Source organism: Myotis daubentonii, chromosome 12 (assembly GCF_963259705.1).
Source record: "Myotis daubentonii chromosome 12, mMyoDau2.1, whole genome shotgun sequence".
NCBI lineage: Eukaryota > Metazoa > Chordata > Mammalia > Chiroptera > Vespertilionidae > Myotis > Myotis daubentonii.
This window is the reverse complement of record NC_081851.1, coordinates 36,023,826-36,047,545: the sequence shown is the minus strand read 5'-3', so window position 1 is coordinate 36,047,545 and position 23,720 is coordinate 36,023,826. Positions and strand designations below refer to the sequence as shown.

At 55.3% G+C, this 23,720-nt stretch overlaps 2 protein-coding genes across 2 annotated transcripts in view; both read left to right on the top strand.

Moving 5' to 3' along the window:
- Positions 1–23,720, top strand: part of CCT7 (chaperonin containing TCP1 subunit 7) — a 354,827-nt gene that overhangs the window by 105,368 nt on the left and 225,739 nt on the right. The window lies entirely within an intron of this gene.
- Positions 1,957–17,118, top strand: EMX1 (empty spiracles homeobox 1). The gene is made up of 3 exons (XM_059659423.1): positions 1,957–2,878; positions 8,105–8,289; positions 16,570–17,118. The coding sequence occupies exons 1-3, from the start codon at positions 2,356–2,358 to the stop codon at positions 16,735–16,737; spliced, it is 876 nt and encodes a 291-aa protein (XP_059515406.1). The 5' UTR covers positions 1,957–2,355; the 3' UTR covers positions 16,738–17,118.

The following is a 23,720-nucleotide window of genomic DNA, read 5'->3' as shown; positions in this document are numbered from 1 at the left end:
GGCGCCGAGGGCCTGCGGCTGGACAGGTGGGGTTCATCTCTGGCTCCGGGCACAAGGTCCTAGGGGCGGATTCAACTCGAACCTTCTCCTTCGCAGCCCCCAGCACTTGGTCTGTGTTCTCAGAGCCCGGGCCCAGGCAGTGCTCATCCAGCGAAACGCGCGTCCAGTCCCTGCGGGGAGCTTGCTCTCCTGCATTTCTTTCCAGATAGAACGACACTCTCCTCGTCGGTGCCTCTGCCCAGACCGCACTCCCGCCTTCTTAGTGATGTGTCCTGGTGAGGTCCTCGTCCCCATTGGACGGAGCCTCCCCTTTTCCAGGATCCAGGATGCGGCAGAGGAGGAGGGGGGGAAAATAGAGGAAAAGTCAGGATGGAGGCGCAGGGAGGCAGGAGAGAGGGGAAATAGAAAGCCCGAGACAAATGCGAGAGAGGAAAGACCTGCATAGAGGGCCAGACAGATCCTGAGAGGCCAGCAAAAGAGACACGAGTGCTCGCCTCGGAGGATTCTGCACGGATTCCTTCCGCAGACGCTTCTGGGCGCCTCCGCGGTGCTCCGTCCCAGGACACGAAGGGCTGCAGGGTGCTACGGGCTCACCTCCCCCTCTCTCGCTGCTCCCCCCATCCCTCCATCTCGCCCGACGGGGCCGGGACGGCGTCGGCGCGCGGGGGCTTTTCGGAGCAGTCGAGTGGAAAATAGACTTTAACCCGCTTTGTGGCGACCGAGGCGCCCAGAGCGCTCTCCCGGTCCAGGGCTCCCGGCGCTCACAAGGGCCACTCCCAAGTCCCGGCCTGGAGTGCCTGCAGATTCACGGGGCACGCCGACCCCCTGGCCTCGGGGCGCCCCGAGGCCCAGCCCGGATCTGCGCACCCGGAGCGCAGCGGCCCGGCTGCTCCGACGGACCCCAATGTCGGCGAGGAGGTGGAAGGCGCTGCGGGCCCCATCCCGCACTGTGCCGGCCCGTCCGGGTCTCGGCCCCCTACCGCCGCCCCGCGCCCTCCCAGGCCTCGGCGCGGTGTTTCCTGCGGCCTGGAAGGCCCGGGCGAAAAAGTTTGCGGAGTACGGGTTCTCCAGCCCCCTCGCCCCCGGCGAGATTAATGCACGAAATGGAAACTGGCCAGAGCAGACGCGTCGCTGTTCTGCGGTCCCGGGCTTAAGGTGACGGTCAGGGTGGCCCAGCGGCCGTTGCGTTCCCGGGACTGTCGGTGTGTCTTCTCGTGGACGGAGCCGGCTGCTCAGTCAGCTCCCATTTAGGGCATTGTGCCCGAGGCCCAGACCTGGCCCGGCCCGCCTGCATTTGACCCGAGGCGGCGAGGGAAGCTGCTCGCCCTGCGCCGACGCCGGCGGTCCCTGTGCGAGCCGCCGCGGTGACGGTGGTTGGGCCAAGAAGATGCTTCCGAGGCCCGCGAACTTCGGCTGCAGGGCTGCAGGGCTGCAGGGCCACAGCTCTGGCGGCTGCTCTCGCGCTGTTCCCGGCCTGGCCCCTTGTGAAAAGAATTGAGCGTCCCTTTTCTGGAGCTGTCCCCCCATGACACCCAGAAAACGCGAAACTCCACGAACAGGGCCGCCCTGGAGACAGTTGGTGGGTACGCGGGGAGCTGGTTCTTGGGAGAACCTTAAACACCCACTTTCCACTCGTTTCCAAGTTGTCTAAGAACTGAAACAACATCCCGGGACGAATTGGAGAAGGCTCATGAGTTACACACCGGGGAGTGGGGTTGGAGTTTCTCCCAAGTCCCGGCCCCACGGACGCCTTCTTCTGCTGCTCCCGCGTGGGTTGAGACGTTTGTGGCGGCCGCCAGACTCAGCTAAAGGGCGGAGACAAGAGAAGCCAGCGGCGAGGGGGGAAGGGGTGGGGGAAGTGGGGGGGAGCCTAGATCGCCCTGCTAATGCTCCAGTCCGGTTTTTGCTTCCGACTGCTGGCTCCTTTTCCCCACCCGCGGTCCCTCGCCCCGCCCCACCCCGCCCCCCACCTTGGGGCAGGTGAGCGGCGGCCAATGGGCGAGCGCGGGGCAGGTGCCGGCTAACTCGCGCCTCACAGCGCCACTGCCGAAGCCTGGCTAGGGCACTGCTGGAGGACCCGGGGCTGGGGTCGGACCTGGCCGGACTCGGGAGGGAGGGGGCCGAGCTCAGCCCCCAGGCCGTGGAGGCAGCTCCCGGCATCACACTGATCCCGCGCCAGTGCACGAGCCGGGAGCTGCTGGCTCGGCGGCCGAGGCCAGCTCGCCTAGCTGTGCGCGGTGGCCCGACTCCGCGTTCCCTGGCTTGCACGCCCCTCGCCGCTCCGTGCCTGGCTCACCCGCAGGGGCTGAGCACGGGAGGGCGGGCGGGGGAGGTGAGGGGTGCCGGTGTGAGTGCATGTGCCTGGCTGGGTGCACACCCCGCACGGCGGCAGCGCCCGCACGCGGAGCGCTCCCCAGAGCCCGGCTGCCTCTCTCGGCTCTGGCGCCCGCGACCATGTTCCAGCCCACAGCCAAGCGCGGCTTTACCATCGAGTCCTTGGTGGCCAAGGACGGCGGCACCGGCGGGGGCAATGGCGGTGGGGGCGCGGGCTCCCATCCCTTGGCCGCGGCCGCCTCGGAGGAGCCACTCCGGCCCACCGCACTCAATTACCCTCACCCCGGCGCGGCCGAGGCGGCCTTCGTCAGCGGCTTCCCCGCCGCCGCCGCCGCCGCGGGCGCCGGCCGCTCGCTTTACGGTGGGCCAGAGCTCGTGTTCCCCGAAGCCATGAACCACCCGGCGCTGACCGTGCACCAGGCGCACCAGCTGGGCGCCTCCCCGCTGCAGCCCCCGCACTCTTTCTTCGGCGCCCAGCACCGGGACCCTCTGCACTTCTACCCCTGGGTTCTGCGGAACCGCTTCTTCGGCCACCGCTTCCAGGGTGAGTGCCCACGCTGTGCCCGCCTAAGCGGCCGGCCAGCGCCCGCGCTGTGGTGGCGCGGGGGAGGCTCGGGGGGTGCGCGGGGCTATTCGGAAGTTGTTTCGAGAAGGCTGCGGGTCCTCGGAGGCAGACTCCCAAGCCAAGAGAAGAGCCGCGTCAGACCCATCACGCTTCTGCCGCCTTGGGTTCCCTCCCGGAGAACCAGGTTAGGATGTCCAGGCTTTCCTAGTTATGATGCCGACTGGACGCCAAACCCGGGAGCATCTTTGGAGCCTCTCCCGGCGGCCTGTCTTAATCTCTCCTGGCCGAGCCAGTCCCGCCCGGAGAGCTCAGTGTCCGCCGCCCTCCCTCCGCCCCGGCTGGATCTGGGACCGTTCTCGGCAGTCACGTCCATCACCGATTCCCAGAGATCCGCCCCACCTGGCCCGTCCGAGCAGGGCAAGGTCCACCCGCGAGCCTCGGGTCTTTGGGAAGAAGGGACCGCGGGCAGGGCAAACTGGAGAGTTAATGTTCAGTATGGCATTCTCTGCCGCCTTGAGATGTTTCTCAGCAACCTCTGCCCGACTTCTCCAAGTCACACGCGCCTCTTGGACCCAGAGTGAGGAAGGTTAGCGATAGCACACCAGCTTCCTCGCCGCCGTTTGCCTACTCTGGGAGCCCACCAGGCTCCTGGGGAACGGGGGGGGGGGGGGGGGGGGGCACTGCGGTCCTCCCAAGCAGGGCGTGGGGGCAAAAAGCTGGTAAGGTTGTGGGCAGGCCGAGCCCCCTGGTCTTCTACGGGCAATGGGTTTGCTAATGAAGATTCTCCCACTGGCCACACACACACACACACACACACACACACGTTTCAATTATCTGACTTTTCCCAAGGAGAACTGCATTTGTTGGAGTTCCTTTTCTTCCTTTAATTTGTTGGAGTTTTTTCCCTTTTCTTTCTTTCTCTCTTTCTTTTTTTCTTCTTCTTCTTCATCTTCTTTTTTAAGAGTAGCCTTAATTTGTGCAGTAATTGTTTTCGTTTCCGGCTTTATTTGTTAGTGTAGACTAGACCTCAGCCTTGTGAGGTTCCATGACCCAGAGCTAGATAACCCGGCTTTTAGTGAAACAAATGAAAAGGACATAGCTAGAGCTAAGGCTCCGGGAGTTAATCTGGCGGTAAACCCGTCTACACAGTCAAAGTAAACTGGATGTTTGGTACAGTTATCTAGCTAATAGGAGAGAAATGATCTCTTGAAGCGTTAGCTATAGCGGCTTGTTTCACGGGAAGCCGCTGTCCCGGGTCCCGATCTGCCAGACTGTTTTCTCAATCCCTTCTGGCTGGTAGACATTGACCCAATAGATTCCCACAAAATAAGAGAATGTAATTACTGAAACAAGAACTTTTGTGGGCACACATCTCCCCTGGGGATTTTGAAGATTTGTCCAACTCATCCGGTTTGTGTAGTGTGGGGGGAGGGCGATTTGGGCGGGAAACCTGTCAATTAAAATCAATGTTTACTGATAAAATTGAGTTTTGTTCAAAATTGAGCAAACTCCCTCGGTCCTCCATGGGCTTGGTTCCTGGCCTGAGTCTTGAAGCCCAGTGCCCGCGGACCAATGTGAGAGTCGCTCGTGTTTGTGAACCTTTGCACCAGCTCTGCAGAGGGACTGGTGGAGGGTACAGCGGCCCAGGCGAGAGGGCGCAGCCGGTCCTAAGCCCTGTGATCTCTGCTCAGCGGGAGAAGGCCTCTCCCGCTGCGTCCTCCGCTTCCGACCCACGCGCCCCACGTCCTCCCAGCCATCGTTTTCGCCTCCAGCCTCGCCTGCGCGGGCTCGGGCGCCCAGGGCCGAGGTGCCTCCCTAGAGATCCAGCTCCGGCTCTGAGCATCTCCAGTCAGGCGAGGCCCGATAAATCCTCCGCAAAACCCTTTAGGGAACTGCCGCTGCTCCTCGAGCTATCAGCCCCGGCGAGCACGTTGTCGAGTTGCAAAAACGGTTGGATTTTTCTCCCTAGAACCGTGTCTGGATGCGGAGATGGAGCCGAGTGTGAGCGCATTTTTAAACGCGGAAATTCGTTGGCCAGTGAAGGACTTTAGAACCCTGAGACGTTTGGTTTTGGTTTCGGGGCGGGTCAGCGTCGCGCCGGACCCCCAGACCCGTGCGCGCCCCGGTGGCCACGCGCCCTGCGGTCCCAGTGGGGCCTCCGCGCGGCGAGCAGAGCCGGCCCGGGGCTCCCGGCGCCGCGTTTTCTAGAGAACCGGTCTCTGGGATGCTCATTTCAGCCCGGTTTTAGTGCTAGAAGCGAAACCCTACAGGAACGAACAGGAGCGTCTGCGCTGTGGGTTCGCTGGGCTTTCCGGCAGCTCCGTCCGGGTGCGCAGGGAAGTGGCTTCTCCGCTGAGCCAGGCGGTGGAAGAGGAGAAGCCGGCGCGGGATGGTCCGAACTGGGCGGCGGGAGCCAGAAGCAGGGGGCGGCTTTCGAGGCCCTCAGGGAGGTGACGGGGAGACCAGGCGTTGGCTGCCCTTCGGTGTTATGTCCCCGGACATCAGGAACTTTCCAAGCCAGGGAGCAGCGTCCGGAGCGGGCTGTGGGAGACCCTACCCTCTAGGACCCGGGTCGGTAATGGGCCGGCGCTTCAAAGGGCGCCTTTGTTCCGGCAGGAGGGGGATGAGGTTATCTCCACGGCGTGTCTAGCCTCTCCCTCTTGTAGCCCCAGGTCCCAGAGCCCCGGGCCGGCCGCCGTCTTTGCTGAAGAGACCGCAGCTCCAGCCCTGGGCCCTTCCCACCCCTAGCTCCCACCTCCAGTTGCCTCGCTCTTGGGAGTCTCTATTGCTAGTTCATAGCCGGTGCCTTGAAGTGGACCACAGAGAGGCTGGAGGAAAGCTGGGTTGGGTGGGGGTCAGTTGCTAGCTCCAGGGAAGACTAAGCCAGCCCCTTTTTAATCTACTGTCCTTGTCTGAAACTGCCAGCCCACTCTCACAGCCCAGAATTACTGGGGTTGGGGGTGGGGGGGGGGGAGACAGACCACACCGCACCCCTGTCCCAAGGGTCGGGCAGACACAAACCACATTATAAAAGAGCCATCAAGTCACACACACTGAGGCCAGACCACAGTCCTGCGTCCTCTGATCCATATGGCCCTTCACACCGCTGCAGCCCATTCACTCCCACCTACAGGGTCCCTCTGCTGCCACCTCACCTCTGACTAGCCTGGGCCAGTCCAGTGGCTGGAGCCAAACCGTGCAAATGCTGGCATGAGGCGGGCTTTCTCGCTTCCTGCCTGGCTCATTTGTCCAGAGAACACCCCTGTTGGGACTTCACCTGGGCTCAGAATGAGGTGTTTTCTGAAGCAGTTTATTTTAACATTGACAAGAAGTATCTGCTTCCCACCTATCTCTCCCACCGTTCTCTTGCCCACACTTGAGACTGAAATCCTTATTCCTACCTGGATCAAGCTCCTCCTTTCTCTCCCTCTTACCCTGTTCTGTCAGACCACCTCTCTGGCCATCTGTCCCCTCCACTACCACAAGTTAAACTCTTCTTTCAATCAGGCCCGAGAGTCCGGGGCCTGCCCGGTTTTGAAGGACCCTATGGTCAGGGTGTCCCTCCCTCTATCTTCCTAGTCTATGATTCCTCCTCCCTATTGTAGCAGCACAGATCCAACCACTTGAGATAGAGAAGGTGACCGGAAATTAGTGACTTCTCCCAGTCAGGGGACTTTGTCTCTCCCCCCCCCACCCCACCCCCCAGGCACTAGCCCCTCATTCCTAGGCAACCCTGTCTGCTTGTGTCAGTGTCTGAAGCCAGGGACTTGTAGAAAGTAATGTCAGGCAGTTTCCACCAGCAGAGGGACATGAACCTGGAGAGTTTTAGCAACATCACCTCAATTACATGCCTTGCTTCACTTACAGCCATATTTCCAGAGATGGGAGATCTGAACGGAATAATCTAAACAACTGTCTTAAGAACAAAACAACAGGTCAAATTGAGTCAAACCAAAGGCCATTTCTGAAGAAATTCATTCGGTCAGCTAACTCTGTCGAAACAGTCTATCTAGGGCTCTACATTATTGGTGGGTCAGGGGGGACTGTTACAGGCGGCTGCATGAGAATCCACGGGTGATTTCAGGACCCTTTCGAGTTTGTTAGCCTGTGCCATGGAGCCTGAGGGGGCCTTGTGGGGGTGGGGTGGGAGTTCATGGAGACTGGGACTGTCTGTGGAAGCTTGCTTAGCTTTTGTAGTTTCTGACCCACCAGCCCAGCCTCACCCACTCCAAATGTCATCCCCTCCTCCTGCATCTGGGGGCTGAGTTTCCATGGTGGCCAATATTTGCAAGAGACAGTCACACTCTTTGAAAACCCTGTATGGGCGATAGGAGAAAAAGACAGTAGGGCGGCTGGAGCATGTATTTACACACGCCCATGCAGAAACCTATATACCTATATCTATATATATTAGAGAGAAAGATAATATCGAGATATTTATAAACATGCTCCTTTAGCACGGGACTATTCAGGGACGAAGCAAGGTCTTTTCCCACCAGGGAGCAGCGAGAGGCTCCTGTGGGAGAGGGTTTTACCTGAGGGGAAAGGGAGAGAGGTGGGGAAGGGTAGAAGAACCTGACCTTAGACCTGCAGGTGCTGCCTGGCCAATGACCTAACTGCTGACTTATTTTTACCACTTGCAGGGGAGAGCCCGGGCCAGTGGTAGGCATTTTTAAAGGGCTAGTGGCCTGAGCAAGGCTGGTTTAAGTGAGGGGAGAGTTCCTTGGGTATCTTCTAGTTCTTGAATCTGTGTTTGGCTTGGGGATGCCTAATAGCTTCACTGTTCGCCTTAGCACCTTTCTGACAACCAGCCCCTTTTCTCCTCTTGATCCACTTTGAGTGAAATACCATGGGTCGAGCAGATGAACAGAACTAAGGGACTTTTCTCTGTCCTGGCCTCTTGGGTTGCTGCAGGCCCTATGGATTTGGGCCCATAGGCGCCTCCCCAGGCCGGGTCCCACCCTTGGCCCATCAGCAGCTCCGCATTTCTGCCTGGCTCCCAACAAGGTGCCTCTGGGAGTGTGGAGGTGCTGGGGAGGAGAGTGGACTTAAGGAAGGGGAGGCGAAGGGAGAGGGAAGAAAGAAGGGCCATGGATTGGAGAGGGTATCGGAGTTCTCAAGGGAGTAAGGGATGCCCGGGCAGCGGCTCACGGCGCCCCTTCTCTCTGTCTGTACCCGCGTGTGTTGCCTCGGCGGCGCGGGCAGCGAGCGATGTGCCCCAGGACGGGCTGCTTCTGCACGGCCCCTTCGCGCGCAAGCCCAAGAGGATCCGCACGGCCTTCTCGCCCTCGCAGCTGCTGCGCCTGGAGCGCGCCTTCGAGAAGAACCACTACGTGGTGGGCGCCGAGCGGAAGCAGCTGGCCGGCAGCCTCAGCCTCTCGGAGACGCAGGTAATAATCGCCCCAAGTGGGCGGCCCGCGCTCACCTGGGAGCCCCCATAGAGGTGGGAGCGGGCGGGTACGGGCGTGGCCCGAGTCCTCCCCTGGCCTTCCCTGGAGCCCTCTCCGGCCCGGTTCAGGAGGCCACCCGGCGGCGCTCCCGCGAAGCCCGTCTTTAGAGCGCCCGGAAGGATTTTAATCCAGCCCTAAGGACTCACTAGAAGTGGGGTCAGACCTCAGACCAAGGCCGCTCCGCTCCCAAGCCCGCAGGAGGAGCCGGGTTACCCGTCACTCCCGGGCGCCCCAGTGGACACGGAGCCATCGCAGCGCTGTGATCACTGCCCCCTTCTCCCGCCGCTCTTCCCGGCGCTCACGCTCCGTGGGATGCCCAGGCCTCCCCGCACTGGCTTTGCTGCCGGTCACGGGCAGACCTGGCAGAGGCCTCGACTGCCCACTAACGCATGCGGTGGGGGGAGAAAGCCCACGTGTCCTCAGGGCAGACACAGCAGAGACAGGGGCTAAGCTAGGGAGCCGCCAGCCGTGCTTGGGGTGGGCGGGTGGCCCTGTCTCCTCACAGGCACGCTGGCAGGGAACCGTGGAAATGGCTTTGCAAATGCGAGGGCATCCGAGAATGTGGAAAGGAGATTCTGGGTGTTCGGGGACTGGTTTCAGTCGCCTGAAGGGCTGTTGAGCTGGGGAGAGACTATACTGAGGTGTTGGTGGGGTTGAACGGGGTGAAATTACAATCACCACGTATTTTTGTTATGGATAATTTTTTTTTAATTTGAAAGAAGTAGATGAGAGTTATAGGGAAGCAAATTTGGTTTACTGTAAGAAAAGATTTGGCCATTATGAATGCTGCCTGGAAGCACGGCCTAAGCTTTCCCTCTGCCCATGTAGTCGTGCTCCAGGGGCGGGTGCTGCCCTGGGGAGGATTTCAGTGTCGCCCTTGTCAATGCCTAGATTTGCAAATGAGAGAGGTCTGCAAGCTGGCTAGGTTTTCATCCCTCACTCCGCTTTCCTGTACTACTGGCTCCCTACTCTCCACTACCCTCCACCACCCTCCACCGTAGTCCATGACTAGGAAAAGGCGCAGGGCTGGGCTGGGGTGTAGGGGGGGGGCAGCTTGGGGTCTCCTGGGGAGCAATGAGGGGCTTAGCGGGAGAGTCCAAACTCTAACTGCCTCTGACCTCCAGACCTCTCAAGCTTGTCCTCATGTCGCATTTTGGTATCTACTAAGGTCCCATCTGTCTGATGCTCCAATGCCCCTGTCTCCGCTAAAGGAGATATGATTTGCTAGCTGGGCTGTTCTAACCATAGAAATACAGTGTACAAAACGGAGTTAATTCTAAAAACGTTTTTTTAAAAAGATATGTGTTTAAAAACCCACTTAAAAAATAATACCCCCTTTTCCCTTCTGGCAAACAGCATTGTAAATTTGTCTAAAACAAGGTGCCAATTTATGAATGGTGTTTACAGTTAACTTCATTTAAAAAGTACTAGTTATTAAATTTTAATTGCAGAAGTATTTATAATTCCACCACCCACAGATGAACACTTGTTGAAATAATGTCATTGTTTTAAACTTTCAAATTTTTAGCTTGGTGAGAGCACTTTTAATTAATTTTCTTACACTGAATCTAGCTGCCTGTCAGTATTTGCTCCTAACAATGCCAGGTAGTAAACATGATTGTTTCTTTCATTTTTACGGTAAGGTAGTTCAAACATATTTAAAACAAACATTTTAAACAGTGTCACTATCAAAACTCACGCCTAATCTTGTTCCATCTATATAGGTGAGCTGGTTTTAGCATACAGAACACAAACTAACAATAGAACCACAGGAGGTTTGAGCCTGAGAAACCTCCTTGCAGAGGCTGTTTCCAGGTGACAGAGATGGAGAGACTGGGCAGAGCTCCCAGGCAGGCTGCCAGCTGACGGTGTGATCCTTGGGCAGTGTACTCAACCTCTCTGAACTCTGGTTCTCTCCTCCAGAAAACAGGTTGTTTAAGAATTTAAGGCACTTAATAGTAACTCAAATAATATTCTCATTCCCAGTCCTTCCTTTTCCTTTATTTAAAGTGACATATGAAGTTAGTATTACAATAAGATTCAAGTCTAGGCTGACTGACAGTCCAGTGTTCTTTCTGCTACATCCAGTCTCCTTTATCATCAGAGCTGTCTTTCTGTCCCTCTCCTAACGTCATTTGGACCTGGGTTATATCATTAACTAATGACCTATTCATCTTTCGGTATTTGCCAGGCAAGCTTACCTGTCATTGCCAGCTATCAGCTACTTGTCAAGCATCAGTCACTCCCATCCGCCCCCTGCCATTTCTTTCTACTGTCAATATCTGTATTTGTCTCTCAGAGCTCCCTAAACTGTTCCTCACAGATAGCTGTTTTATATCTAGCCATTACTTATATCTGCTCTCATTAAGCTGCCTCATAAAGCTGGTTAATTTATATTTCCTATTTTCCGTTCATGATAATATTCCTAACAATAACTCCTATTTATCCAACGGTTGATGATCTCTTTATCATCTATTTTATTTTATCTTCTGTGTATATACCATCCATGTCAAACTTCTCTATAGACCTACTTACCAACTGACAGATAGTGTATTCCTACGTCTGCTAATGGCTACCTATCATTTAATCAGTTCTGGTTTTGTCTTCTTTCTCGGCCTCAGTTGCAGTATCTGTAAGACTGAATGAAATTAACTCCAGGGTTCTTTCCAGCCCTAAATTTCTGGCTCATCATTATTCTACTTTGTGTTTCTCCAGAATCCCTCCTCTAAGTTCTCAGAGCTCACAGTATACCTCCTACATGTAAAAATTCGCACAGGCCTTTGCTATTGTTTAATTATCTGCCATGTCCAAATGTCAGTCTGTAGACAGGTTGTATCTGTCTCACAAAGAAATTTTAAAATACAGACTCCTGATCTCCACTCAGGAGATTCTCTTAGGAGTTTCAGGAGAGGACCCAGGAAAAGTTTTAAACTGCTCTCTGGGTGATTCTGATGAACAGCTGGCCTGTGTGGGGAAGAACAAGCCTTCCTATTTCTCGCTGTGCCCCAGGGCTCCATAAACACGTAATGAATGGATGGGCAAACTTCTCTTGATTGTACATGTATCCATATGTTAATTTTATCAGTCATTTCCCTTGCTCTCTACTCTCACTGTTCTCTGTTTTCTATCTTTCCCTTGCACTGTCTTCTACATTGTTGGTCTAGAACAGAGGTTCTCAACCTGTGGGTCGCAACCCCTTTGGCGGTCAAACGACCCTTTCACAGGGGTCACCTAAGATCATCCTGCATATCAGATATTTACATTACGATTCATAACAGTAGCAACATTACAGTTATGAAGTAGCAACAAAAATAATTTTGTGGTTGGGTCACAACATGAGGAACTGTATTTAAAGGGCCAGAAGGTTGAGAACCACTGGTCTAGAAGCTGATCTAGTTTTATCCATGGATAGAGCTTCTGGGAAGGTTAAGCAAATCAGTGTGTGAGTCTTAATCCAGAGCTCAGGGGTCTCTGTACGCCCAAAGCTTTAGCATGGAGTGTGGGGAGGTGGGCACCCTGAGTGTCTTTGTCGGGGTGAGCTGTGTGTGTGGTTGGGAGTAGGGTATTTGTGCTGGGATTACAGTGGGTTTATCCAGGAGGTGGAGGGACGGGCCCCAGGCTCTTCTCCCTTCTGGCTCTAATCACTTGCTCCTCACTGCTGCGGTGCAGCCCTGGAGTCTGACCTGGATGTTGCCCATCCAAGTTCAGTCCTGGTGGTTAGGTCAGATCAGAGCCACGAGTGATGCAAGTGAGTGAGTGTTAGTGTATGTGTGTGTGCGTATAATGGGTGTGTGCACACAATATGGGGCACATGTAGGCGTAGTGTTATTGGTGCTCAAAGGTCAGGTGATATTTCATATGTTCACACCAGATGCCAGCAAGCCGTCATGGAGTGCAGCTTGTGTGCTTCGGTGTGTGTGTGTGAGGAGGGCACATTAGTTTTAGGAGTGAGAGAAGCATTTGGTTGCTCCAAGCTGATTGGTCGATGTTTCCAGCTGCCACTCTCGCTCTGAATAGTTCAGCAGGTGTTTCTCGACCTTTCCTGGCTTTAAGTTTGGCTGAGCTGGGAGGGGAAATGGTACAGAAACATGTTCCTTGGCCTTGGAGATTCCTCATTTAGTGGTGGGGCTTTAAACAAAATGCGCACCCTTGTGGGACATGCATAGGATGGGCAACTGGAGTCCTGTTAAAGTCATAGGTATGCGTGTGGGTATGGGCTGAGGGAGGTCAGGGAGACCCACATGGGTGATTCACCTGAGGGTAAAGGCAAGCATCCAGGATGGTCTAAGAGAGGAGAAAGAAGGCTCAGGAAGAGTTGTGGCTATGGTTGATGTGGGGTCTGAGGTGACCTCAGTTTTATGGGGTGAGAGTTGAGCTTAGCATGGCATTGGGCTTGACCTTCAGATTGGGAGCAGCTCACATGATCACATGATGGGAAATGGAGTTCTCATCCTGTGCCTCTCCCTCAAGGTGAGAGAGCAGGGAGAAGAGCAGGCTGAGGGGTGGCTTGATTTGTATCTCCAAGCCTCCATCTAGTCTGAGGGTTTCTGTGTCTGAGATGACAGAATAGGACAGGCTTAAGTTAAAGCACAAGAGAATAGTAGGACATAAAGAGGAACTTTTTGTGTCAGAGTTACAAAACTCAAATAATACTGAATAGGGGTATTTTAACTCCTTGAGAAGAGGACAGGTATTCCCCTGAAAGTAGGCAGGGGCCAGAAGCCATAGACCCTTCCATTTGGGATGAGCTAAGGTTGGGGAGTGGTGGAAAAGAAGGGATCCAGAGCTGGTTCATTCAAACAGCAGTATATTTCAAACTTAAGTCTGAAATATTGGCTGGAGCTGTAGTTTCCTTGTTTGTTAGTTCATTTGCCTATTTAATCATACATTAATACATGCATGCCTTTATTCATTAAAGCATAAATTGATCAATCCACTAATGCATTGATTCATTCATTCATCCACAGCAGTTTCACCTTCTTTTTATTTAATTAATTAATTTTAATGTTTTTTAATTGATTTCAGAGAGAAGGAGGGAGAGAGAGAGAAACTTCAATGATGAGAATTATTGATCCACTGTCTCCTGCACTGTCCGTACTGGGGATCAAGCCCACAACCCCAGCATGTGCCCTGACTGGTAATGGAACCTGTGAACTCCTGGTTCATGGGTTGACGCTCAACCACTGAGCCACACTGGCTGGGCAGTTTCACCTTCTTCATCCTGTCTGACTCAAGCTGACCCTTGTTACCACCAACAATGTCTCCCTCCCCCAGGCTCCCCCTTCAAGTGGTTAATACAGTCCACAACATGGAGAATTAAGAATTGACTGTATGGAAGTGTCCACTGAACTAAGCCAAAAGAGAATCCCATTTCTTCAGCCATTAGCACTTTCCAAACCCGCCTTTTTTTATGAGGTCTCAATCCCTCTGCCATTGATTCTCTCCTGTTTTCCAGGTTTGGCCCAGAGCTTAGGGCTGGGTCACCTCATCTCTCTGTCCAGCTGGCTGAACAGAGACCTGGAACCTGTCCACTAGGACTCCAAAGCGGACTAACTCACTGCTTTGGTTCTCCAGGTTCCGTAGTCTGGTGAGGAGACAGGTTCGAGCAAATAAATCAGTGCACTGCTGGGGTCACCGCTCCCGAGACAGAGAAAAGTACTAAAGAAGTACAGATGGGTGGTGGGGCCGGGCCAGAGTCAGAACACTGGGCAGGGTTTTGAAGGCGAAGAGCATTTCAGGTTGGGTAACTCAGGGAAAAGCAGAGACTCTTGAAAGGGTCTGTCTTATCTGAAAAACTGAGAAATGTTTAATGAGGTAGGGACTTGGGAGACCATAAGGAACCTCTCCCCAACCCCAAGGGGTCAGAGATGGGTGAGGGCTTCCTCCAGCCCACATCTCAGCTGTGCCTTCGGAGCTTAGAGAGAGGTGGGTGGATATTGGGGTGGGAACAGGCACAGAAGAAGCACGGCCTCCTCAGGCTGGCTCCCACGGAGCTGGTAGCCATACTATGTGACCTGGTTCCTTTCCAGGTCCTCTCTCCTCTAGAGAGGGGCTTGGGGTGAGGCTGGGTTGGAGATGTCATGAGTGTCACTCTTATTTTCCACGACGCTCAGAGTCCAGTTTCTTTTCTTTTCCAAGTAAAAAGTAACTATTAATTGTTATCAATGATGCATTAAAGAAAAATCAGAAGAGTGGAGAAAAGAAAGAAAAGTCACCCATACCTTGGGTACATTTCCTTCTAGTCTTTTTTCCCCCATGCATAGATTTTGTTTTCCCATGGTTGTGTTCACACTGTGCCCAAACTGTGCATCCTGCCATTTTCACTAATATTACTACATCATAAGCATCCCCTGTTAGTTCAGTCTTTGTAAACAGCATCTGGACATTCAGCCCGAGGCTGTTCTCCAGAAGATAGCCAGGCTGCCCAGGGAGAGGGTTTGCAGCCCTGTTTCTAGACAGCTGACTCCTTGACACTGGCTGTTTTCGTGAAGAAAATATTCAGAATCAACTTTCATTTGGGTGTGCCAGGAGGTTCCACCATTGAAACTTTCCTTCTTTGGGCCAGTGATTCTAGGCAAGGGTAGCAGGTTGGGTCCATTCCACTATAGCTGTGTCTCCTTCCTGGAAGGAGAGATGGGAGTGTGTGGGAGGGAGAAGGTGCAGAAAGGGGCCCTCTGTCCCTGGTGCAGTCCAGTGCGGCCCTGAATCACCCCAACAGGCTAGCCATGCCTAACCCTCATTCAGCTCCTTGGGCTCTTAGGAATGCTACCGAGGCCAGCATCCAGGCGTGACTCATGTACATGCCTTGCATGGGAAGCAGGGCAAGCTCACCCACCTACTGGATGGCACAGTCACAGCAGGCTCCAGGGTGGATGGGGGAGGGGGAGGGGCCAGGCTGGCTGCCAAATGGTTATGCTGAGAACCACCCAGGGCCCCATAGCCCTGTGCCCAAGGAAAGGTGGGCATAGAATCCAGAAGCCCTGGGCTTAGAGCACCTGCCATCCTCCCCATGTACCTGAGACGAAACACAGAGGTGAGGGGTTTGAACCCTGCCCTGGACATGAGGGAAGAGGGCCCTCTCCTCATTTTATTCCTAAAGCCAGGCCCCTCATCTCTTCCTGTCCTTGGCTGGTTACTCTGTGTAGCACTGAGCACTGGTGTCCCTACCCTATGCCTATTGCTCTAAAGTCAAGGGCAGGGCAGATAGAGCTGTGGAAACCTGTTTGGGGGCGGGGGTAGGAGCAGCTCTGGGTTAGGTGGGCTCCATGGAAGGGACAGAGGGGACTGCCTGGGAATTGTGAGGGTGGGGCATCCTGGGCAGGAAACTGCCAACTGGACCTGGATGCCAGGCATGATTTTGACTGCCATCGCCTGGCTTTATGGCAAAGGCCGGTGACTGTCACCCATCCTCGGGGAGTAGGGGCTGGACTGGGTAGTCTTTCTGAGGACTCCCCTTGACCCTGCCCAGGAGTCAAGGATGCCCCCTTAGCAGCCACTGCTGCTGCCAAAATCAAGGTGCTCGCCATCACTCCACACACACGGCTTACCACTCACCATCCACACTGGCACCATGGATCGCCCTAGCTGCAGTTGGCACTGCTTGCTTCAGAGTGTGCTGGCATTTCCAGAAAAGCATCCATGCCTTGTAACCCTGGCCACTCTGCATCACCTTCCCTGAGATTCTCTGGAGCAAAAGCCCAGGAGGCGCCCTGGAGCCCCAAGGGCCCCAGAAAGCCTTTCTCCTATAGACGAGGGAATTGAGCCCAGAGAGGGAAGGAACTCGGCAGAGGCTCCTGTCACTGACTCAGGCTGACCCGGTCCACTGGCTGCACGAGGCCAAGTGAAAAACTGCATGGTCCAGAGAAGCGGACAGACGGAGATGCGATGGCTTCGTATGTCCTCTCATTTATGTCCCATCAACCCTGTGGAAGAGTGGTTGTTATCTCTTCTCTAGGAACCATAGAGCCCCAGGTCTGGGGCCTGCCTCTCTGTGTGCTGTGGCTACAGGATGCTCGGCAGCTCCACCACCCGTCCTGTCCTTCTTGACAGAGGGACAGGAAAATCGCCCCTTTCTGCCCACTGCGTCCTCTCCAAACCCAAGGTGGCAGCTGACCAGAGAAAAGGACTCTGGCCTCGGTTTCCCCAGTGGCTCCCAGCTCATTCTGAGCGCTGAGGTCCTGGTGGCTGTTTCTCACCTGTGCCCCTCCCTCCCCGGCCCAGGTGAAGGTGTGGTTCCAGAACCGGAGGACAAAGTACAAGCGGCAAAAGCTGGAGGAGGAGGGACCTGAGTCGGAGCAGAAGAAGAAGGGCTCCCACCACATCAACCGGTGGCGCATCGCCACCAAGCAGGCCAACGGGGAGGACATCGACGTCACCTCCAATGACTAGGGTGGGCAGCCAGCCACAAACCCAGGAGAGCAGAGTGCTGCCAGGGCCCTCGGTGGGCCCACCTGGACTCTGGCCACTCCCTGGCCCAGCTGCGGGGAAGCCTCAAGTCACAGCCCCACAGGGCTCGGAGCCTGGGGCCACATCGACGGAGGGACAAGAAATGGGCTGGCTGAGGCCTGGGACTGCTCAACCCTCTCCTTGGAGAGCCTGCCTGCCTGCCTGCCTGGGCAGGCCCACAGCCACTGCTGCCTCCCAGCCGTTCTCCATTTCTCTTTTCCTTTTGATGCATTTCTGTTTTAATTTATTTTCCAGGCACCCACTATAGTTCTTAGTGATTCCCCTGTGTTTCCCTTCCCTATGGGAACAATAAAAGTCTCTCTCAATGACGCGGGCATCCAGCTCCAACCCCAGAGCCCGTGAGCCGGGGGTGGTGGCTTTGGTTTCTGGGCCACTGGGCACTGGCAGAGCAAGCTTGTTTTGGGGCCTGGGAGCCTGGAGTGGGGCCTTAGAGACTCAATTTATTAACTCCTGTCCTTTGTTGGTCATTGACCTGGCCTCTAGCTCCAACTCCACAACAAGAGAAACTGAGGCTAGACATAGGGAAGGACGACCCTATACATGAGGGAGGCTGTGCTTAGGTCTCCAAACGTGTTGCGCAATGAGCATCAGGTCCAGGTGGGTCAGGGGAGACAGAGAGTGTGCGTACTTCCCATGTTTAGAGACTCTTCATTTGAGGAGAAACCAGAGGGAAGGGGAGTACTGGGGGTTGGGTGGGGGAGGCACCCTTCACAGAGGCTGACAATCCCAGCCCCATGTCCTGGCCTGACCAGGATACTAGGACTTGAGTGTGGGCCTGCAACAAGTGCCCAAGGATGCAGGGCCTCCCAGCCTGGGAAAGAGCGCCAAAGCAGGGCACGCCAAGCTCTTCAGTCCACCTGCCCTTCAATATGTCCACTTGTCTTTCCTGCTTTTCACACACCAAGGTTTCTTTCATTCCAAAAAAAGCAAAACCCGTATTCCTAACAGCCTTTCCCTTATGACATCCAAGTGGTCCCCAATCCTCTGCTGATGCTGATGGCAGTTAATCGCTGCCACCCACTTACGGCCAAACTTAACTGCCTTTCATCTGGCTTCACCAGCCCTCATCTTCTGGCCATTCCTCCGGACTCCCTCGCCCCTCCCTGCCTGCATCTGGGTACCCCTGACACCTTCTTTTGCCTCTCCAAGTCCTTCCTAGTCTTGTCCTTGCCTCATCACCTCTGTCCACCCCAGGGTCAGTCCTGTGCCTTTGGCCTGGGGCTTCGCATCCACTGCCAGGACTTGTCTTTGGCTCCCTGGTTCACGCCTCCAGCTGACCTGTACTGAGCTAGCCACCAGCCATTTGGTGTACTCCATGCCCCTCAGCACTTCAAACCCAATGCATCTCTCCACCTTTCTGTAGGATCGCCCACCTTGGCAATTGGCTGAGGTTTTGTCTCTCTTGGGAAACAGTGTACAAGGTTCCTGGGGTGTTGGGAGGGGAGGGGATGAACGGTAGGTATAATGAGGTTTGTGTGGATGTCAGGGATGAGGCCCACTTCAAAGGAGGACCTCCATGCTACAGCTAGGGTTCTCTTAGCCCAAATAGGATCCTGTCTCCCCCTTCCTAAGTCTCCCACTCTTCCTAAACTTCTTCCCCACCCTGACCTCTCCTACATCACTCCTGGTACCTTCTGCTTCAGCCTCACCCATGTCATCCCTGTCCCTCAGTGAGCTGTGGGTTCTGCCGTGCCTTTACTTACATAGTTCTTGGTGCCTGGAATGTCCTGGTGGCTTGGTCAATGTTAAAGTCATTGGAAAGATGTCCAAGGCCCAGCCTTGTTGCCGGGGGCACACCTAGGGATCCAAACACAGAAGGTCCTTGTGCTGGGACTATGAGCATCTCACATGGGGGTAGACACCAAAGGGTTAAGTCCCATCCCAACACCCCTCCCCGCATCAACCAGGAAAATGCATCCCTCACATCCTGCATAAGACCCGGTTAAACCTCAGGTGGACTCTTTCACTATCAGGCAGGTGGGATGACTTCTTGGAAGCTTGGTGCACAGGTTGGATGAGACTGAGAAGAGGGGACATCCCTTTTGGCATGAGTAATCGGGGGGGGGGGGGGAGGCGGGCGGAGGAATGGGTGAGCCGTACCACTCAAGAGTCTCTCTCACTTGGTAGGGAAAGGGTGCAGGGAAATCACAGCAGAGCCACCCCTGTCATCCCGATAAAGAGCTGGAAAGGACCCAGGGAAACCTGCCTAGGCCAGGCCTGCGGGGGGCGGGGCGGGAGTCCCCGAGCACTCCCATCCGTCCCCCGTGTTGTGCCTCTCCCCACAGACGGTAAATATTGGTGTTGTGACTTCATTAATAAAGGCTTCTGTGAGCCTGAAAAACATGGAATCAGGATGAACTATTTTCTGAGCTGTGGGCTTGCCAGGTTTGCTAATTTGGGAGTTTTTGGGCCCTCTCCAGGGAACAAACCAAAGTCTCTCTCAAAGACACACAGATGCAGCCAGGAAGGGGAGCAGAAGCCTCGGAATGATGCTCCCTTCCCTCCCCGACCACTCCTCCCCCTGGAGATCAGGGCCTGCAGGGGTGAGGATGGTGGACAGGAGCTTCCGGGTCAGACCTTCCCTGAAGCAACCTGCTGGGCCATAGCCCTCCGCGGTGCTGGCCTCGGGGGCCTGCAGAGTCCAGTGGTCTGAGGTGTGATGAGCTCCTGTGAGGACCCACGTTGCATGCACTGAAGAGGAGGGAATACCAATCCCGGGGAGCTGTTCGTAACTCTTGTGGCCCAAGCCCTGGGCCTCACATCCAGGGAAGGATCTTTACACATCCTCTTGTCCTCGAAACTTTCCGGGATGGGTCCCTTGGGCCTCCACAGCCACATGGCTCGTGCTCTTAGCATCTCTGCGCTTGGCTTACGCCAGCTCCTCCTCACAGGGGCGGTGATTGCTTCCCGTGGGGCTTTGTGGAACTCTCGCCTTGCGACCAGGGTTCTGGCCAGGAGGGAGCCAGGCTGGGCCCACCGGCCTCTCCCAGAGCCCCTGCTCCAGGGCAGCCATGCAGGGGGAGGGGCAGGGCGGCCAGCAGGCTGAGCAGAGCAGGCCCAGCCAGCTTTCCTGTCAGACGGGTGCTGCCAATTCGGAGCCAGACATCAGAACAGGTTTAACCAATTACCCGAGCGCCCCATCTGCTGTCTGGGGCGTGTGTGAGGGTGAGTGCATGTGAGGGTGTCTGTCTGGTCTGGGAGGGCTGTGGGCGTGTGTGCATGAGTGTGACTGTGTGGGTGTGTGTGGGCGGTCGGCTGTGCACGTGGGCAGTGTGTGGCTGCATGTCCCAGCTGTACCCCCTCATTTGTCAAAGACTATGGCCACCAGCTTATGGTCTTCCTGTCTCCCCAAGACCTCCACCCAGCACCCCAGCCTCTCATTCCCTCTCACCTCATCCCCACCCCCTCTCAGGCCTTATCAGACCCCAGAATTGTGGCTGCTCTCAAATCCCACATTCAGCTGTCCTTTCCCACCAGACCCCATGTTCTTCCCGCTCACTCACTCAGTTGTCCTCCTCCTCCGCGCTTTGACCTCATGAAATTCCCCTGCCGCAGGCTCCTCTATTCTCTCTCCAACACGCTCTGTCCCACTGTTCCTTAGTTGCACCCGCCTGGCAAAATCCCAAACTTGCTTGAACCTGTTTCCTTGTCTGCCCGTGCAGCTCAGTCTGTAAGGACACCAGGCAAGCTTGCTCGATGGCCCCCCCTGGAGGTCGAGATCCCAGCCTCAGCTGAGGCTCACCCCTGTTGATAAATCCACTCTCATTCTCCATAGGGGACGTCTCAAACGGTCATCCTTCTCCTCCTACCTCCTCTCCCTCACCCTCAGCAGAGGACTTGATTTGCATCTTCAGAGAGAAAAAGGCAGCAGAGGAAGAGAACCCCTTCCTATCAGTCAGGGGCCTGCAGGAAGAGACGGCCCCTTCAAATGGGGCGCTTTGAGGAGAATTGAATAATGAATTTTGGGAAGCCAGCAGAGATGTTGCAGTGTCCCAAGGTTAGCAACAACGGGGAGCTCACACAGCCCTGGTAAGAGGCAGGAGCAGTTACCAGAACCTGAGAGGACAGCTGGGCGGAGAGGGCCCCAGCTAGGGCTGCAGCCTTCAGTAGCAGGAAGCCCTCAGACTGCAGTGGAGATGGGGGGGGGGCGCGGGGCGGGGAAGGGAGGGGAGGAGATAAATCCCCCAGTCTCACTCTCCTCCAATCACCAGTTTCCTAGTGGTGATTCCCAGTGGTGGGAGCCAGACATCAAGTCCATTTAAGCCAGCCTTTGGGATGGAGAGCTGATCTGGAGGGTCCAGGGAAGCTAGCCTCTCACCCCGCAACTTCCCGCACTCACACCCACACCGCCTGCTTCCAACCCATCCTCTCCACCTGCCTCCTGTTACCACCCAGGCTCCTCTCTCCTCAAGGAGGATCCTCCCCGCACCCTGGAGGACCTCTCTCCTGGGTGGCTCTTTTTCTTCTCTGCCTTTACAGTCTCTTCCACTCTCACCCATTAGAGTTTCCACAGGCCCGAGAGTCTCCCGTCTAAAGCCCTCCCTTAGCCCCATGTCATGCTGCAGCCGTTGTCATGTCTCTGCCCACCTCACAAGAATTTCCTAACAGGCACTCAGTGGGCGTCCTGCTAACTTCTCAGCCCAGGAAGATCTGACTTTTGCCCTCACCGCACTCCACTGAGATCCTTCTCTGCAGGTCCTTGGTCTTTATCATCCTTAAACACTCAGCACCGACTAAGTATGTGAACAGCTTCTCCTACTTGAAGGATGCTCATCCCTTGTCCTCTGGGTTATCATGCTCTCCTTATCTTCCTCCTACCTCTTGTCTAGTTTGCTAGGGCTGCCATGACAAGCACCACAGGTGGGGTGGCTTAAACAACTTCTCCTCTCACGGTTCTGGAGGCTGGAAGCCCACAGTCAAAGTGCCAGTATGGTTGGTTTTTGCTGAGGCCTCTCTCCTTAGCTTGCAGACGACTATCTTCCTGTTCACATAGAATTCTCCCTCGATGCTTGTCTGTGTCTCAATTTTCTCTTTTTTTAAAAAAAAAAAATATTTTTATTGATTTTTAGAGAGGAAGGGAGAAGGATAGACAGATAGAAACATCAATGATGAGAGAATCATTGATCAGCTGCCTCCTGCATGCCCCCTACTGGGGATTGAGCATGTGCCCTTGGCTGGAATTGAATCTTGGACTTTCTGTCCGCAGGCCAATACTCTATCCACTGAGCCAAACCAGCTAGGGCTAAATTCCTTCTTCTTATAAGGTCATATTGGATTAGGACCCACCCTAATGACCTCATTTTACCTTAATTACCTCTTTCAAGATCCTCCAATACAGTCACATTCTGGGGAGTTAAGTCTTCAACACATGAATTTGGGGTGACACGATTCAGTCCATAACACTTTTCTCGGGGCTGTACTTCTTAGCAGCCTCCTGTCTCTCTGTCCAGGCCTCAGAGATGGGGACTCCTCAAGGTAACATCCCAGACCTTCCTCTTCTCACCTCACATACTACCCTGGGTGGTTGCGCTGTCTGTTCAGCTCCAGGTGCTGTCAATAAATAGACAACATGCCAGTCTGCATATCCAATCTCAACTGCCTCCTGAGTTCCAGACAAGCACCCATTCATTGTCTCGATATCTCAACTTTTTGTCTTGCAGGAACCTCTATTAACTTGTAAAACAGAGTGCATTACCTCCTTTGCAAATTTGTTCTTCCTTCTCTGTTCCTTAGCACCAAGAAATGGCGCCACTATCCATGTCCTCATCTCTGACTCCTCCTCTTCCCCACAGCCAATCACAAGAGCTGAGCAGTGGCGATGTCTTCACTTCTCTCCATCCCCATCCCATGACCTGGCCCAGCCCCCATGTCCTCTCACCTGGGCTGCCACAGTGGCCTCTTCCCTGGGCTCCCCAGCAGTCTTGCCAGAGTCCACGCTCCACTCCACTCTGTTGCCAGATGAATCCACTTCCCCACTGAAAGCCTCTGATGGCTCCCAGCTGTCCTTGGCCCTGCAGCAGCTGGCCCTCTTTCACCTCCAGCGTCTTGCACCCTGTTCTCTAACAACTGAGCTTCTGGCAGCTCAACCCTGGACAGAGCAGAGCGAGGGCCCTGCTTACTGTCCCGCCCTCTGCCAGGCTCACCTGGGCGGAGGAGAACCAGCTCAGGTGGCAGGGGTCCGCCCCCTTCCCTCACTGCCTCGCTGAATTGCATGGGCTCTTCAAGGGGGTGTCGTCTGCCTATGCCTGTTTGACCATTTGTCCACCTTCTCTTTCCTATTTTTGTTCTCCCCTTCCTTCTCTCCATCCTTCCATAAGGCCCAGGGAACTGGGGGGAGCCCAGATTCTTGCTCCTTGTGGGGAAGGAGCCAGACTCAGATCTTAGACAAGGCTGCCAGCAGCTAGTGCACCTCAGAGTGGGTCATGGAGAGGGAACACTTCTAGGCTACGGTCCAGAGAGTCACCTGGAAGCATGGGCATGCGGGGCAGGAGGGGGGGAGGGGGGCATGGCGGGGAGTGGCTGAGAGGTTCCTGTGTGGCAGGCTAGCCAGTGACATAGGGGCGGTGAGATGGCAGGAGCGGCAGCAGCTCTGGGGACTGGGGGAAGCTGCATTCTGAAATTAAGGCGAGGCTCCCCAGCGCCTTGGGAAAGGGTCACTCATCACTGCCCTCATCCCCCAGCATTCAGACTCTCCTTCTAACCACGGCCTGAGTGGGAGGAGGGAGGCCCCAGGGGCCAGCGGGTGGGAGCCGCATTCCTGGAGTGTTAATGATCTCTGGGCAGGGCAGGAGCTGAGACCCCAGACCTGCGAAAAACAACAAACAGCTCCCAGGAGGGATTTGTGTCTGTCCCGAGAGTCAAGGATTTCCGACACCCGGATGGGGGTTGTGGCCAGTGGGGCTCTT

What these genes read in the sequence shown, in the direction of transcription:
- EMX1 (XM_059659423.1), top strand. Translation starts at nt 2,356, where the DNA reads ATGTGCCTGGCTGGGTGCACACCCCGCACGGCGGCAGCGCCCGCACGC. An exon ending in CTTCGGCCACCGCTTCCAGG is followed by an intron (nt 2,879 to 8,104) that starts GTGAGTGCCCAC and finishes CGGCGCGGGCAG; the next exon opens with CGAGCGATGTGCCCCAGGAC. An exon ending in TCAGCCTCTCGGAGACGCAG is followed by an intron (nt 8,290 to 16,569) that starts GTAATAATCGCC and finishes TCCCCGGCCCAG; the next exon opens with GTGAAGGTGTGGTTCCAGAA.